Source organism: Syngnathoides biaculeatus, chromosome 16 (genome assembly GCF_019802595.1).
Source record: "Syngnathoides biaculeatus isolate LvHL_M chromosome 16, ASM1980259v1, whole genome shotgun sequence".
Classification (NCBI taxonomy): domain Eukaryota; kingdom Metazoa; phylum Chordata; class Actinopteri; order Syngnathiformes; family Syngnathidae; genus Syngnathoides; species Syngnathoides biaculeatus.
In genome coordinates this window covers 23,640,108-23,657,368 of record NC_084655.1, presented here as the reverse complement: position 1 = coordinate 23,657,368, position 17,261 = coordinate 23,640,108, and the positions used below count along the sequence as shown (strand labels likewise).

Genomic DNA, 17,261 nt, shown 5'->3' with positions numbered 1-17,261 from the left:
TGACGGCAGGTACATCAGCCCGTCTATGGCATTTTGCATTGCATGAAGGTACTGGCCTTGTGGTTTGTGTTTAAACATCAGCTGGGAATGGCAAAGAACAGCTCAACTCGAGCACTTTGCCGCTTTGGGATTTTTTTTTTCTTCCCAAAATTCTTCTACTTGTTGCCATGTTACCAGCCACCATTTATCTAGTGTGCGCATCCCGAAAAACATGTCAATCGGGTCACTTGAAGTTAAGACCACTCCATGATGGAAATTTGAATTTTGAACAGATTTGTCTAAAAATAGTAAACTCAAGCATACATTGAAAGGGAAATTAAACATCCAAGCAAATGTTTTATAGCTTTATTTTGAAAAATGTTGCCGTCGTGGATCTGTTCTGCATTTCCTTTTCTCCATTGTGAGGTTTATTTACAAATAACACCAACACTGAAGTTGAGTTAATTTGGGGGGTGGGGGAAAAAAAAAAAAAAAAAAAAAAAAAAAAAACACAGATTGACCAAAAGTATTGATTTGTGAAAAAAATAAGAAATGGACTTAAATTTGAAACGTAGGAGATTTGAATGAACAGATGGAGGCTTTGTTTTCATGTGAAAACAAAAATTATGTACTCGAGCAAAAAATGAAGGGGTTGGGCACACCCTGAAGTGGTTGCCAGCCAATCTCAGGCGCACGGAAACAAACAACAGTCTCACTCACAATCACACCCACGGGCAATTCAGAGTATCCAATTAATGTCGCATGTTTTTGGGATATGGGAGGAAACCAGAGTGCCCACCCGGAGAAAAGCCACTCAGACAGGCAGAGGGGTGAACCATGCAAACTCCACATAGGCGGGGCCGGGATTTGAACCACGGTCATCAGAACTGTGATGCCGCCGTGCCGCCGCGATATGTGCAGCGGTGTGCAAATACAGCGCGTCAACACTGAGAGCCATTAATAACATTTTGCAAGTAAAATATGAGAAATGGCCGTCCATAAGCGAGCACCGCAAGAACACAAATGGACAACTGCAACCAGAAGAAGAACCTCATGTTTGAATAAAGATCACATTAATTTTTAATACAGCGCTTGTGCAGGTGTTGTAATGATCGCTTAAGGGAAGCTTAAGAGAGTTGGTGTGGAATACACACACACACACACACACACACACACACACACACACAGAATACCAACCATCTCCTCCAGCTGCACTTGGATCTGTCTGTGGACTTCGGCCATCTGGAACAGCACATCGCCTGCACACAAGAAATGCATAAACATTACTCCAAAAAGAAAAAGAGAGAGAAAAAGAAAGAAATCATACATATATATACATACACACACAAACAAAGTAGATGGGGAAACGCACAAAAAGCAGCAATCTTGCATGCACGACTCATGCAAGACGAACACAGCGATGGATTTGTTGATTTGTTTTCTTAGGTGGCACAATAACACAAACCAGTGGAGCTGAAACAATTACAGATGAAAAAAAAAGAGCAACAAAATATATATATATATATATATATATATATATATATATATAAACATAACACTATCAACCCAAACAATCCGCAAACGTGAAGCTTTTAAGCGTTAGTCTAACTTTTCCGGAAGAGAAACACAACTCGCCGGGTAACATGGCAAGGGGAATAAACATTTAAAAAAATAGTGGGGGGGGGGAATGGAAAAAAATGAAAGCAGGGGAGGGGGAGGAGCATGCAGCCGGAGGAGTGGGGGGCGAGCGCTTGAGTTTGGCGATACCTACAAGCTGCCTCTTCTGAAAGTGCGGCGCATTGCCGAGGAAAAGGAACACAAAAGAGCGACATTGAGCCAAGGACACAGAAACAGTGAGACCTGGCGGAAAGACAGAGGACATTGGAATGAGACGGGGACACACCGAGACCTCCGCCGAGACCAGACCAGCAGACGCGCCAAAGCCCTTTTGCGCTCTACCGCATATTGACGCCGCTGCACTTTTGTTCAGTGGAAGATCCAAACATGATATGATGGCAACACGCGCCCACTCACAAATGGACCGGAACAACAAATTCACCTAATTTCACCCTTCAGGGGTACCCTGACCTTTGCTACGAGTTCACGGCCACGCCCGCCGTCGCTCGGCTCGTGTTCTGCTTTGACTTGAGAGCAAAAATGTGAGATACGGACGCTAGACGCTGGCAGCAAACTTGAGTCGAGTTTGCCAAAGTAAACGTCAAACAAAAAAACCGCACGTTTAAAAGAACCACAGAACTTTGCTGTTAAAGTTCATTTCCACAAGCACGCTCGTAAGTCAAGGCCAGAACCCGCTTGAGGGCTTCCGCTAGCGGCCTAAAAAGGGCTTTGGGGTGGTCACATAGAACAAACACGGCAGCGGAGTGCGACACGTAAGACAGTGCAAAAAAAAAAAAAAAAAAAAAAAAAAAAGGAGCAAAGAAGCACAGGGAGTGGTTGAGCAGAAAAACTGTTAAAGGTCTCAAATTGTAGGCTGTGCAAAACCTCCATAGAGTGGCTGTCGAACACGGACTTAAAAGAAAAAGAAAAGCTACGGTTTGTTTTTTTGTTTCGTTGCTCGATAAATAAAGTTGAGTTGCAATAAAAAAAAAGTAGATTGAAATTAAACAGGCAATAAACAGGAAATTGGCACTGGGAAACCGGCCGGACTGACATTCTGGTCGATGCATTGATCAGACCCACAACGAGCAGGTCCAAATGAAGATTTCAACAAAACGCGGGTTCCGAACAGAACCAAACACACGCACACACACACACTCAAACCGGCAGCAGTATACGAGCGTTTGCGTGGAGGGAGAGGAATAACGAATGAATGAATCACTGTTGCAGCCCCTTTTGTCGTCGCGTTTAATTGCTGAACGTCGGGTGCCAAATTGAAGACATGCAAATGGTCGCCATGGCAACTTGAACGGCAAAACCAACAAGATTCCGGGCGGAGGATCAATAGAAATTGAACGCGGCGTCGTCATGCGAGAGGAATGCGGCGGGCGGGTCGCAACCTGCGGGAGTTTTTGTCTGACCCGCCGGCCCCCCGAAGAGGATGTCCGCATACCGGAGCGGGCCGATGTGGCCTTAAAATGAAATCGGCTTAAAAAAAAAAAAAAAAAAATCAAATTTCCAAATTTAACTCTTTCACTGGCAGAAGTTATCTGGTAATAGCAACCCTTCGCCTGTTCTCTCAAGACCCACCGATAGAAGGACGGAACCTCCCGAAACAACGAGCAGACTCTTCTTTTAGCACAAAAAGCGGTTTGTTATTTAGTTAGTAAGCGGCAGCAGAACATGGGCCGGTTTCATCAATAACATTCGTTTGGGGCAAATCTGAGGCTAATATGATTTGCCACACCTCCAACTATCAAACAATGTAAATAAGATTGAGAAACTGCTCTTGATTTTAAACAATTATTAACAGGTATACGAGTAGCAAGTGCACAACGAGCGACACCGTCTGGTCCACGAGGATTTATGCCATCAACAGACAGGATTCTCCCAGTCAGGGATCTTCGTTAAAGTAAGCCATTTTGAACTCAAAGTAAGGAAATTAAAAAAAAAAACAAAAAACTTGGCAGCACGGTGTGGGGGGGAAACTGGTTAGCAGATTTGTTTCACAGTTATGAGGACTGGGTTCAAATCCCAGCCCCACCAGTCTGGAGTTTGCATGTTTTCCCCGCGCCTGCATCGGTTTTCTCCACAGCACTCCCGTTTCCTCCCACATCCCAAAAACACGCATTGATCGGAGGGACTGAATTGCCTCTCGGTATGAACGTGAATGGTTGTCAGGTCCTAAGTGTGCTGCGATTGGCTGTGGCGACCAGTTCAGGGCGTACCCCACCTTTCGCCTGAAGATAGCTGGGATGGGCTCCAGCACATCCGCTACCCTACATAACATCCAGATCTGTCACTGCCGTACCGTTTGTCTGAGTTTCCGCTGAACTCAAAACAATTGGAGAAAACAATGGCCTCCTTTGTGCCTTTCAGGCGCACCTGCAGCCCGGGAGGGGTGGGGGGCACGACGGCGGCACGCTGCACCCACGCAGCCGCAGAAGAAGAGAATGTGAGATGGAAAGGGGGGGGGGGGGGAGAGAGAAGAGATCGGATCACCGGCGAGGGTCGAGCCTCGAGCCGGATTCCCCGCGACGTTGCCATGGAAGCAGCAGAACGCCCGGGTCTGGAAAAGCCCCCTTCTTTCATCTCCGCCCAACGACGCACGGCCGGCGAAACGTCCTTCATCCGCCGCGCGTTTGTGATAAACTCGGGCTGAACTCTCGTCCCGCGTTGTCGCGGGGAGATGACGGCAGACATGAAACGAGGCGACAAGTGGGACGGCCCAAATTTCGGAGGGGTGACAGCGACATTATTCACTCGCTCCTTTACGCTCGCAGAACTTGCTCGGAAAAGTTATCTCCTGGTAACAAAGTTTGAAACACTTTTCAAACAGCATCGACTTCAAGAGAAATACATTTTTCTTTACAGACCTGAAAACAAGGGCTTCCTTTTGGGATTAATTTCTCTTTAAACACTTGATACTTACTTGTATTAGAATTGGAAAAACTTCACGTTACGTTGGCATAACTGTGAAGTGATTCCATTTATAGTCGGATATCAATTTTAGGCCATATCACCCGACTGCAGTTCTGCACGCACACAAAAAAAGTAAAAACAACAGCGTTGACGGTTTAAACCGAGACGGATGCGGTCCGCCGGTGTAAATACTTTCAAAACAGTTCAAAGTGTCATGCGACTTGTGGTAATATGAAGTTATTCATTTAGGAATTTGGCGTCCCCCCCCCCCCTTCCTACTCGCAACAGGATTACGGGGATTAGGACCAAACTGGACTTTCTGAATGCAAACGATTTCCTTGAAACCGGCGGGACGCTTTCGGTTGCGGCGTGCAAAATCCTCGGAATGCCTTACTTGGAGGAAAAAAAAAAAAAAAAACAGGAAATCATTGAACACGTCGGGGGGAAATTAGGTAAAAGGACGAGAAGGAAAAGGGTGTCCTGAGAGCGGGAGGAGACGGCTGGAGTCCGCTTCAAAACTGGGGGGGAAAGTGTGGAAAACGGGGCAGGCAGTCCACGAACAGCACCTGGTCGCCCCTCGGAAGAAAGCCGGCACGAGACGACGGAGGCCGCGTCCCGCGAGTCCAACTTTAACTACCGCACAACAACAGCCACCTCGCAGTGTTCACGACAACGACATACGGCGCCATCGATTTGACAAACACGGAGGAGAAATGAGAAGGGAGCGAGAGACACGAGGGGGGCAAAGTAGAGGTGGAAATTTTCATCAGGAATCGTGTGCATGCGAGCGTGCTGGACCGACAACGCTTGCCTTTGTCAGCCTTCAACATGAAGACAGCGTCATGTCAAAAGCATTTCAAAGAGTGTGCGGAGGGCACAACTGCAATTGGGATACATAATTTAAGATGTATGTATCATACAGCACGGAATAATACACGTGCATATACAGTCGCTCACATTTGAAAAATGTACGGGTCTGGTCAGTCATGCCCGCAGATATAAAGTTGCGGGTGTGTGCTCTGTTTGTAATTATGAGTGTACCCCTTTAAGAGCAGAGGGGGGTGGTGTCAGGTAAACTAGGAAGTAGAAGGAGGTTGGGAAAAAAAAAAAAAAAAGATGTCAGGATGTGGTTCACTTCGAGGGAACATTGATGAAGACTACACAAAATAAGCGACGCCTTTCAATATTTATGTATTTCTACTCGTAACAAATTTTACGCGCGTGACTTTTTGTGCTCGACTGTGCAGATGGACATGTTATTAGGTACACCTACTTAAGTCCAATAACGGGACAAGCCGAAAGAAACAGACAAAAGCAGTATCATGAGGTCTCGCTCGGCGAAGTTGTTGATCGAGTAGCGGAAGTATTTCCGCTTGGCGATGTGTCCATGTGCCACATACACGCAGCGTAGCAAAAGGACTGCTCGCCCACACTGGTAAAAATGGTGTTACTGTTTTTACTGACACATTTTTGGTCAAAAGAATTTTAGAACTTCAGCCTCAGGCTACGCCCCCCCCCCCCCCGTAGTCATGGTAACATAAGCCCGACTCGTCATTGCAGCAGGATATTGGGCGGGGCATATGGTCGCTTACTTGCATGAGGCAAGGCCACGCCCTGAGTAAATAGTCACAAATTCTTTATGCTCGAGGTATTCGGAGCAAACCAAGTCACTGAATTGTTGAAGAAATTGGGAACGGTTTGAAAATGTTTTCCTTTCATAAGTGACGTTTCACAATTGAAATGTTACACTATTAGGGATCATACAACCCAATACACGATGAGCAAATTGCGTTGCTGTCATGTTTGCTTTTTGTCCCCGGTAGTCAGTCCAATCCCCACACGAAGCGCATACGCCTGCAAAACACACATGCAAGTATTTGAGCAGATCCCCCCCCCCCCCCCCCCCAAAAAAAAAAAAAAAAAAAAAGAAAACAAAACAATGTGAACGCGCCGGTCGGACGGCACTTTGCACGCCCGAGGTGACGATGGCAGAAACGCTGACAAAGTGCGCTTTTGCGCCATCGGGAGGAGGCGAGTTCAGCCGCGTACCAACGGAGGGCAGCGTGAACGAGCGCCGACGCGAGGCGGCGTTTTCCCGCGATGCGGCGCGCAGCTCGGAAATAGAGCAAAGAGGGGAAGGCGGGGGCCCTGGGGACGGCGGCGGCGGCGGAAAGCTAAGAAAAGAGCGCCGATGCTCCCGTTTAAACGGGGACAGGTGCTGGAGGAGGAGGAGGAGGAAGCCCAGGCCACGGCAAAAATCAACGCGACTGCCCCGAAGCCTCACAAGCATTCGCCCAACCCCTTCCAAATTTCCTGGATCGATCGGTTCTGTCGGCCAAAGTCCAAAACAAGTACACCATGGATGGCTGCACAGTCCGTCGCAGGGGAAAAAAAATCTTGTCCCAAATCCAGTCGGTAGGGGGGGACAAGCACCATTTTACTGCAGGGGTCTACAAACTGTGGCCTGCGGCGTAGTCAGTGTCAAGGAAGAATTATTTTCATTTTCTCAGTATCTTAAGGAGGCGCAAAAGTTTGCTCACGATTGCTAGAAAGTGACTAACTATCATGGCTGCATGTGGACGTTTTGCTTTTTCAGACGTTTCATTGAAAAACGCAAGCTAACCAGCAGTCCTCTTATTATGTTATTTCAAGTTACAATGTTGGCTTCATTCCATCTTCATAAGCTAGTATTCATCACAAAATGAAGTCAAAATTAGCTAGCTTGTAGAGATGCAATAAACATTGTAGTTTCTGGCCAAATATGTAACGTGATTATATAGAAACAAAATGTTTTCGGTCATGTTTTGACGTGACGCAAAAGTGCAAATCAACCAACGCAGCACATAAAAAGTTACAGTTTAAATTGCTGGTTTTGGTGATTATGATGGAGGGGGAGGGGGGGGGGGTGTCCATTAAATTTTTAATCTTGCGCAGCGCCCGGAGGGCGATCACGTACCGACGCTTCAGTTTGGGGATCCTCGGCAGAAGAATGATTTCGGTCGCCCGTGCCTGTGCCTTTTATTTCCTCCCAACGTTTGTCTCGGTCAGGCTGCGTGCGACTTCCCAAGAGAGACGGACGGAATCGCACGCATGCCGGCGCCACCTCGCAATTAACGCCGTTGCCCGACTTGTTGATTGGACGCCGTCTGGCAGGGGAGGCCCGATTGCGAGCGCTGCCCGACATTTTCAAGGCAAGGGAAAAACAAAAACACCAGGTTGGCATTCATGTACAAAACAAAGCCCCGCCAGCTTGCAAGCATCACCCCCACCCCCAAAAAAAAAACATACATTCTATATAGCCATCATTTTTTTGCCGCTTATCCTCACGAGGGTGGTGGCCAGGAGGCGGGGTACACCCTGAACAGGTCGCCGGCCAATCACAGGACACCTGGAGACAAACAGCCGCGCTCACAATCACACCTCGGGGCAATTTAGAGACTCCAATTAATGTTGCATGTTTTTGGGGATGCGGGAGGACTCCGGAGTGCCCACCCGGAGAAAAGCCACGCAGGCGCGCGGAGAACATGCAAACTCCACACAGGCGGGGCCGGGATCGAACCCGGATCCTCTGAAGCTACGGCACCTCAAGACCGATGGAGCCGGCCTGCCGTGCAGTGCGGAGAAAAAAAAAAAACTTGTTATAATAGAAATAACCCACAGTCGTTATAAACAAGGTGAGAAAGAGTGAAATGGCCGCTGATGGGTGGGGGGGGGAGCAGGGGATGGGGTGGGGGTCATCTCACGAAAACAAAAGAATTTCAGGATGGAGTTGAAACGTGCACTCGGACCGACAGACGGGACTTCTCGGCCGTAAATTCACGCTGGCATCTTCGCGGCGGGGGAATAGAAACGAGAGCGGCCGCCGAGGAATGCACAAAGCAGCTCCGGCGGGGGGGGGGCAGAGTGACAGGCGGTGATTAGCCCGACCGGAGGAGGACGAGGGGGAGGACGCGTGGGCACAAGAGCGGAGCTGCGGCGCTGGTGAGACACGAGTGGATGAAAAGAGCGCTCGGACTGCGGAAACGCACACAAGTGAAATCACGAGAATCATTTCCAAAAGAAGATGGATACGTGCACGAAGCACGAAATCCAAGACGGCCACGCTGAATATTACGCATCGGATTCCCCGAGCCGTCGTCGCCCGCGTCGGCGGAGCGGCTCGCTAGTTAGTCTGTTTACTGACGTTTATGGAAATGTTTTCATCGGCGTAAGCGCCCTCAAATTGGATTACGGCCGCCCAAATATGGTCGGATCCTGCAGCCGGCGGTGGCTTCGTGTTCGCGTGCCCTTGAGAAAGATTCCTTCCCCGATAGCGACGGCGATCCGAACGGGCCCGAAAGCGCCATCGAGGTGGCGACCGCCAGGCCGCGGTGCCGCCGCACACGGGGCGTATCTCCGCGTTTACTCGATTTCAGCCCCAACAGGTCGGACGGGAAAGCGAAGCGGCGGCTGGGCGCCTCCCATCGCGAGCTCGGGTTGGAACGCGGCGCCCCGTGTTACGCCATCGACCTCGAGGCGGGAACATAAAAACGTACATCCCGTTTCCACAGTTTTGGAACAGACAAACACAAAAAAAAAAAAAAAAAAAGTGCAATGATTCACTCAAAGTCGTTGGGAGCAAAAAACGACGGAGAAGAGGAGTCTTTTGTCCCGGAGAATGAGTCATTTGAATATCCTGTTCCTCGGCGCTGCTTCCCTCCGGGCGGCATTTGGGAGTCACTTTTCGCTCCTCCCGACTTTTGCGCCACACAGCACAGAAGGCTGAACCTGCAAGTCCGATCACGCGCGCCCTGCCGGTTCGTACACGATCCCGCACATTGGGAAAACCCGCAATTGGTATCCGAGCTTGCGCCAGGACGGAAAGAGAGCAAAGCAGGGGAAGAGATTTGAATCGAAGATCCGGATGGCGACGTTCTATTGTTTCCCCAAACGGGGTCTTGCGCGCACAAACGAGCGGAGGATTCTTTTCAAACGGCGTCCGTCACTCCCGAGACGCAGAAGCCGTCGTCCCCGCCGCTGACCTCAAACTCGCTAATTGACACGCCGGGTCCCGCCAGGAATCGGTTGAGTTGCTGAAAGCAGCCACGACAACAACGGACTTCGTGATTCACTCGCGCCGTTACAACGTAATACCGCTTGAGGAAGAAGCCATATTTTGCTACCTCACAACACCGGAAAAAAGGCCTGTCGGGATGTGTGCCGAGTGGGCCGCTACGAAATCGGTGAAGGACGAAAATCGCCACCCTGGCAACTACGGAATTTGTATTTCAAAACAAGCTCAAAAAACAACATTTAGGGAGTTGTTTAACACACCAGAGGCCAATGATGAGTCACACTTCTGAACAAAGGCCCAAAGGTTGAATATGAAATATTACAATATTAGAACTTCAAGTGGGTTTTTTTTTTTAAAGAATAAAAAATACACGCAAAGTGAGGGCGACGAATCCTGATTTTTGGGCCAAATTTGAGCACTTTGCTGCTGGATCAGTCAGCAAAGGCGCGATTCATGGAGGTTTGTCAAAATAACCCTAAAAGATTATTTTTTCGCGGTTATCCTGCAGTGTGGGGTGTGTTAACAAGTGTCTCTTCCCCCCCCCCCCCCACCTATCTGCTTGAAAAGTGGTTGGGGCCAAAGATCGCAACTGTAAAAAAACGCGTTCAATATTTATGATCGGGCCTTTGGCTTGTCGTTCGCCACAACTCCAAAGTAGCAGCTGTCAAGACAAGCTGACAGATTGCGTCGCTTCCATTTGTTCCCCTCCTACTCTTTCTTCTTCTTGACATTTTCTGCCACTCTGGATGCAATATGGCGCCGCGCTGCCTCTCACAGGTCAGTCGTGGCACTACAACAAGTGATCGGATGGTGTGTGTGTGTGTGTGTTTGGTTTCCTGTTTTGCTCATCTTGAGTACACCGCACACTCACTGGAAGAGCAGTAACAATTTTCCAAATTTTTCCCATTACAGTCTAATTCCATCCATCCATTTTCTTAGCTGCTCATCCTCACGAGTGTCGCAAGGAGTGCTGGAGCCTATGCCAGCTGTCAACGGGCAGGAGGCGGGGTACACCTTGAACTGTTTGCCAGCCAATCGCAGGGCACATCGAGACAAACAGCCGCACCCCCATTCACACCTACGGGCAATTTAGAGTGTCCAAACAATGTTGCATGTTTTTGGCATGTGGGAGGAAACCGGAGTGCATGGAGAACATGCAAACTCCACACAGGCGGGGCCGGGATTGAACCCGGGACCTCAGAACTGTGAGGCCAACGCTTTCCAGCTGGCCCACCACGCCTACGCCTACTTCCATTCCAACGTGACAGTTGGCACCAACTTGGTAACGAGCATTATTGCCACCTACAGGACTGGAGTGGATTTGAGTTCCGTTTCAAACGGAGGCGTGCGGGGATTCGTTTTGAATTCGGTTCCCCAAAACGGTTGCTCGCCCGATCCCCGTATAGGTATAAAAAAAAAAAAAAAACTCACCCAAGTCTTTGGATCCTTGACTCTCGCTGGCCAGCTCGCCCATCCTCACCAGAGCGTCAAAGTAGCCTTTGGCAGCAAACGTCACATCTGCGCATGAGGAGGGCGAAAAAGCAGCACGCTCGGTGAGTTTGAAAACAAAACCGTTTTGGCAAAAAAGAAGAAAAAAAAAAAAAAAAAAAAAACCTTCCTTCCTCTCAGCTTCTCATCGGGAAGACAAACAAGTGATTTGACGCCGCCGCGTGATTGTTCCCGTCTCGTTTGATTGCGATGAGATCATTATTTCACGGCAGGTCGTTTTTGCGCTCGCAGGGGCCTACCAAACAATTTTCCGTTTCTTCCGAGATTGAATCTATAATTCGGAGGGAAATGAGTTGATCGTGTCGCAAATATTGTAGAGAATCCAAAGCCAAGTATGCAAAGTTCAACGATCTTCGGTTACAGCAGGAGGAAGTTACAGAACACCGTACGGTTAGTTTTTATACTTCTTCTGAGTACTCAACGTGAACGTCGTTCGACTGGCGACTGCCAGAGACAAATTCCTTGTGCGTTGTTACACACTTGGCCATTAAAGCTGATTCTGATATGTCAACCTTTTGCAATTTCTTATTATTTATTTGCCGAGATATGGCGATAAAGATAGAGACAGCTACGTTAGCTTCTCTTGCTAGCCGCAGACGGGGAGGCTACTTCTATGGTTGTGCTATGCTAATAAGCGTCTCACTTAAAAAGAGAGTATGTTTTATTTGAGTTTATTCTTGCATGAAAGTTCATGTTTGAAATCGTATTGTGATTTGAGACGTTCACCTGTTTGACAGTAATGAACGAGAGAGCGAATAAAGGTTTTATGACGGCGCCGGTTTGTGTATTGAATTATGACCCGCCTCACATGGTTGCGTGGACCCTCGTCGCGTCCGTCAGGAGTTGCGCTGCATTGCGGCTAAACCAGAAGCAATCCGAGCATCCGGGCCGTTCCCGCCCGAGCGATTTCCGCCGGATAACGTCTTGTTTTGACATCTGCGATCGCACCTTTTTCTTGAACGGGCCACGAGGACCTCATGCGTGCTCGCGGGCAGGAAGCCGGAAGGGTTGATTTACTTCATAACACAGCCTGGGGGCGGCCCGGTGAGTCCGGCGAGGACGCGGGCCATCTTAATTTATGACCTCTGACGCCCCGTTTGTTCTTTTTCTCCCCCAAAGGTGCGACGCAAGTTGTTAATCTCTATTTTATTCGGGGCTTGAGGCAGATGGCGTTACGGAGTCACGTGTGCCGGCTGAGCCAATCGGAGCGGTTCTAGTGTTCGGTAAGCGATTCCAACATCGCCCCGAGTGACATTTTGTGTCCTTTTGCCTGCCGGCATTTTTCCCCTCACAAGCCCCGCAGGCAACTCACTTCTTTTAGTTACCGAAATTCCCGACCAACAGAGCGCACCGGTTTATAAGCCTCACCCAGTACATTTTTAAACATAATATTTGGTACAAAGCCGCAAGTTCCCACACTGAAACACGAGATGCTTACAAAGAAAGACAATAAACAGAAAGAGTTTAACGCTAACGCTAGCACAGCGCTAACACTAATGGAGGGGTCACCAACGTGGTGCCCGCGGGCGAATGCTAGCCCGCGAGGTATGTTCTAAAAATAGCATAGGCCACAAAATGTTATTATTATTTGTGCTTCAAATTCTGAATCTTACGTGAATTAAAAGTTTTAAAATACCTGTAACGTCATTTACTACAATAAATGAAAACAAAACAAAAAAAAAAATTATGTACGTGTAATGAACTGAGTATGAAATTTGCCGCAAACAGGTCACATCGCCCTTCATACGATCGGCGCTCACGAAGTATCCCTCGGCTTAAAAAAGGTTGCTGAGCCCTGCGCTAATGCTAGCAACGGCGCTGAAAGGGTCGGTAAAAACAAAACAAAACAAAACAAAAAAACATGCCAGTAGCTAACGCTAGCGCAGCACTAACATGGCCGGTAAAAGTCAGTTCCCCGGCACATCTATTCCAGCGGTCTTTTACCTTTCCCGCTTGAGTGCCCCCTTGCGGCCGTTAGAAAAAAAAACCGCACAAATTAGCTGCATCCCCGCATAAACTGCACGTTTGAAAGCATGTGAAAAAAGTCACGGCCGGAAATTACGGTATCGTTTTTCTTTGTTGCGTTTTTCCAGCTCGCAATAATTACACTCGGAAACGTTTGGGTCCACGCTGAAATATTGAAGATTTTTAGTTTCGGCTCATCGTAAATTTCCGTCAAGACGTCGACCGCAACAAGCTAACATCGGTTACAGGCGCCAACAAGTGGCCTGGCGAGGGGAAAATAAGATGCTTCGTTTATATATTCGACGCTTCATTGGGGCACAGCATCTATTAGAATGAAGGCCACGATTTGATGAAATATGGTGAAAATGAATCGATTACTTCTCTCCATTACGGTCTACCACGTGTGGCGAACGCAGATAACAGCCAAAGCGTAAATAAGCAGGATCGATTACGAGGCTACTTTCTTGCTGACAGATGTAGTGCGACTTTGTGTGTGTGCGGATACGTGCGTAGTGCTCCCAGAGACAGATGGAAGGGATTACTTGGCCTTTAAGTTGGACCAAGCGTTGTTGTACAACGCACGACGAGGGACCTTTTCGCTAAGCCACGCCCCCAGAAATTCAATCACACAGCAGCTGATAAAGCGACGGGGGAGGCCTCAGGGTTGGATGAATCCCCCAAAAATCCCCATGCATGCTAAAGTCCTGCAAGTGTGGTCAATTACATATTTCCCACAACCTCATATGAACGATCGGTCCCCATGTTGTCTGTCATCCTTACACAAAATGAAGCAATTAAAATGGTTGATGACAACTGGAGAACACTCGAAGTGCCTGAAAAGTAACTGAAAAACTTTGCGGGAGCCGTGAGCCTTGAACTGGCCGCTAGATTGAAAGTCTGTTTTTATATTTTTTGACAATAAAGAGTGAAACTCGGTTGGATACATTTCAGCAGAGCCGTTTTGTCAAAAATGGATAGCTGCTACGCTTCAGCGCGGATGGAAGCGCGTCTGCCAAACAACTCAGCGCGTACACATTCATTTGCGACAATAACGCTGCCGAGTCAGCTCAACGTTTTATTTATGGCGTCATTTGTGACTTTGAGTTGAGCACGATGTCGTTTGTGCTGGGAGGCTTTTTGTTCGGTCAGCGGTCTTCCGGAGTGCAGACGGAGACGTGGACGACGTCAACAAGCAACGTCTCCAAGCCTTTGAATCAACGACAAATGAAAATCAGCAATTAAATATGATTTTGGGGTGTTGCGGTGTAAGACACTTTCGTTTTTTTTTTTTATTACCGTAATTTCCGGCCTATGAGCCGCGACTATTTTCACACGCTGTCAAACGCTTGCGGCTTAATGCGGTGATGCGTAATTTGTGCATTTATTTTCTAACGGCCACAAGGGGGCACTCGAGCAGAAAAGGTAAGAGTGAGACTGGTGGAATTTATGTGCTGAGGAAGTCACTTTTACCGGTATGTTTTTTTTTTTTTTTGTTAACGCTGCGGTAGCATTAGTGCGGTGCTAGCGTGTTGCTGCTGTGTTACTGCCGTGTCTCAGTGATTTTTACCGGTATGATTTTTTTTTTTAAACCAGTATGTTTTAGGGTTGTTTTTTTTTTTTTTTTTTTTTTAACCAGTCCTGTTCGCTCTACCATGTCGTTGCTATGTTAAGCTAAGCTAAGGTACTAAAACTTTGAAAACTCTTTCTGTGTACCGTCTTTCTTTGTAACAATCTTGTGTTTCAACGTAGGCACTCGCGGCTTATGTACGTAGCAAACGGTATTTCCTTTACAAACGTATAATTAGGTGGGCTCCGCAGGCCGGAAATTAGGGCACCTGAAAAGACGGCATTTTGGAGACGCGAGGATTCGGCGTCGACGTGAGGGCTTTCTCAACAAAGCTAACGATTTACACCCCCCTACCCCCACCGTTGACTGTAATAGTAAAGAGAGGGCTGGTCAGTCGTCTTGGTCCAAAACTCACTAATATTTTGCATTTTACACTTCTCAACAGTAACCAAGCAAAGGGCAGGGTCGTTTCCGGTCGTCCCACCGTTAGGGCGCAAGGGTTCCCGTCCCACTGCGCCCCCCCCCTCCCCTCCCCCTCGCAAATGAGAGCCTCTTAGCCCCCCTCAGGTGGAGCAAATCTTGCAAAGTGGCTCTTTAATAGCTCAGGGAGTCCGTGGCAGTCTGTCTCCATCCTCCCACTGTGTCCTGGATTAGTTATCACATGTGTCGGGGGGGGGGACAAAACATACGATAGCTCCCGGCCGGGGTGGGGGGTGGGTCGTTAAAGCTTTTATTCGAGGGCGGCGAGCGCGGACGTATCGCAGTCGGCGAATTAACAAAGAGGAGACGGCACGACCACGCGCTCGCCTTTATTAATTTGTCCACCCGCAGCGGACTGTCATCACTTCACACTGGAGGCCTTTTTGTGTTCCTCTTAATCCACCTCCACGACTCGAAAGAGGGGGAAAAACATTCACAAGCTGCACATGACGTGACAAAGCCGAGGGCTGCCCGTTTGGCGGGGAGCGAGTCAGACAAAAGAGGAGAAAAACAAGGTGACGTATCGTATCGGGAGAAAGAAAGAAAGCTGCCCCGGAACCTTCCGGAGAGAAATAAATGGACTTACTGGCGAGGGCCTTCTCGTAGGTCTTCCCCATGGCAACAAAGTTCCGTAAGCAGGGGTTGAACTGCTCCATGATGGTCTGAAAGAGAAGACATCGCGGTCCAAATAAATATCGAGGAGGAGGGATGGACATGAAAACCATATTTAACAAACTTTCTTCATTATCTGCTCATTTCTGAAAATGCGTCTGTGAGCGAGTGCTTCATGTCATACGACAACAACAAGAATATTTTAGATAGATAGATAGATAGATAGATTCCTCAGAACTGTGAGGCCAACGCTTTGTAACTGTCCCGCCCAGAACTTCAAAATATTAAAGACAAAAAAAAAAAAAAAAAAAAATAGTAATGAGATAAATACAAGGTAAAGAAAACTTTAAAAGCACAGTTTTTGCCTACATTTACAAAATTGGACCTTGGCCAACTGAGGGCAGCATAACACAAACAGGAATATACATGAAAGGTGCTCATTCCTCAGTCAGCCACAGCAACGAGGCACTCTATGCAGAGGATAAAGAACATATGCCTGTGATTGTTGTTGCTTTCTCGCTGTGTTGCTGCACCGTTTGGGTTCAGAGAGCTGCTGCTTACGGGGTCAGAACACGGCAACACTGACGTTTGTTTGCCAATCTATGGCATTTTCAATTGTTCATGAGCATGAAATAAACACTAAACAGTCCCTCCTACACGTTTCAATGTGCTATTCTTCTTTTTTTTAATCTTTGATTTGACAGTAAACATCAACTGGGGGATGCCGTCCACAACTTGAAGCCTCTTTTTGAAAAATGACAAACGGCTGCTCGTTGTGAAGTGCGTTGAGGTGAAAGCGCTGCCACCGTGCGAAGCTTTGAGATTCAATACTTTGACTTACAAATCAGAGCAAAGAAAAATTAAACTGCTTTATCAGGTCACTTTTATCTTGTGCTAATTCTGAAATTACTGAGAATTAAAAAAAAAAAAAAAAAAAAAAATTAAAGGCATGCGGTTGAGTGTAACTCCACAGCGTGTGTTGTGTTGCCTTCAAAGGCACCCCCGTGCTGCTATGTTCAGGTACAGGGCGTAAAAATCAGCCGAGGAATGCGCAGACTCGGATGCAAAGCGTCGGAGGTAATTAGGAGGCGGCTTCGTCAGCGTCGCTGCTGCTTTCTTCTCCCCTAGACGGAAAGAACCAGCTGTCGGCCCATTGCCTCTTTTCTTGTTTTAACGTCAAATGCAACTTTTGAGGGGGGGGGAGAAATTCTGTTTGAAGACAAACAAGACCACGGACAAAAGAAAGGGAATACGGCAGCGTCACGCCACGCACACCCGAGTCGCGTCAATCGGCGCCAGCGGAACGTCAAAAGCTCAAACTCAACTCAACAATTCAAAGATGGCCTCGAAATGAGCAGGAGGCTTGACATTTGATTATTATTATTATGAAACATCAAGAAGCACCCAACAAAAGACTTTGCGCTCTATCACTGTAATGACCAACTTTCAAAGATAGTCCAGTAGTAGGCCAAAGAGATGAGCAGGATTTGAGGAAGTCCTCGGTCTACGACTGAGATCCATTCCGACAGGAGCGACCTAAACTCGAATTTCGACTTA

The 17,261-nt window shown here is 47.9% G+C and overlaps 1 protein-coding gene across 6 annotated transcripts in view; it reads right to left on the bottom strand.

Moving 5' to 3' along the window:
* baiap2a (BAR/IMD domain containing adaptor protein 2a) overlaps positions 1-17,261 on the bottom strand; it is a 58,746-nt gene that overhangs the window by 24,999 nt on the left and 16,486 nt on the right. For all 6 annotated transcript variants that reach the window (XM_061845531.1, XM_061845533.1, XM_061845534.1 and 3 more), the window contains exons 2-4: positions 15,679-15,754; positions 11,003-11,089; positions 1,177-1,238 (exon numbers count right to left, since the gene is read on the bottom strand). In XM_061845531.1, the coding sequence (XP_061701515.1) occupies positions 1,177-1,238; positions 11,003-11,089; positions 15,679-15,754 (225 nt within the window). The remainder of the gene's footprint in view (positions 1-1,176; positions 1,239-11,002; positions 11,090-15,678; positions 15,755-17,261) is intronic.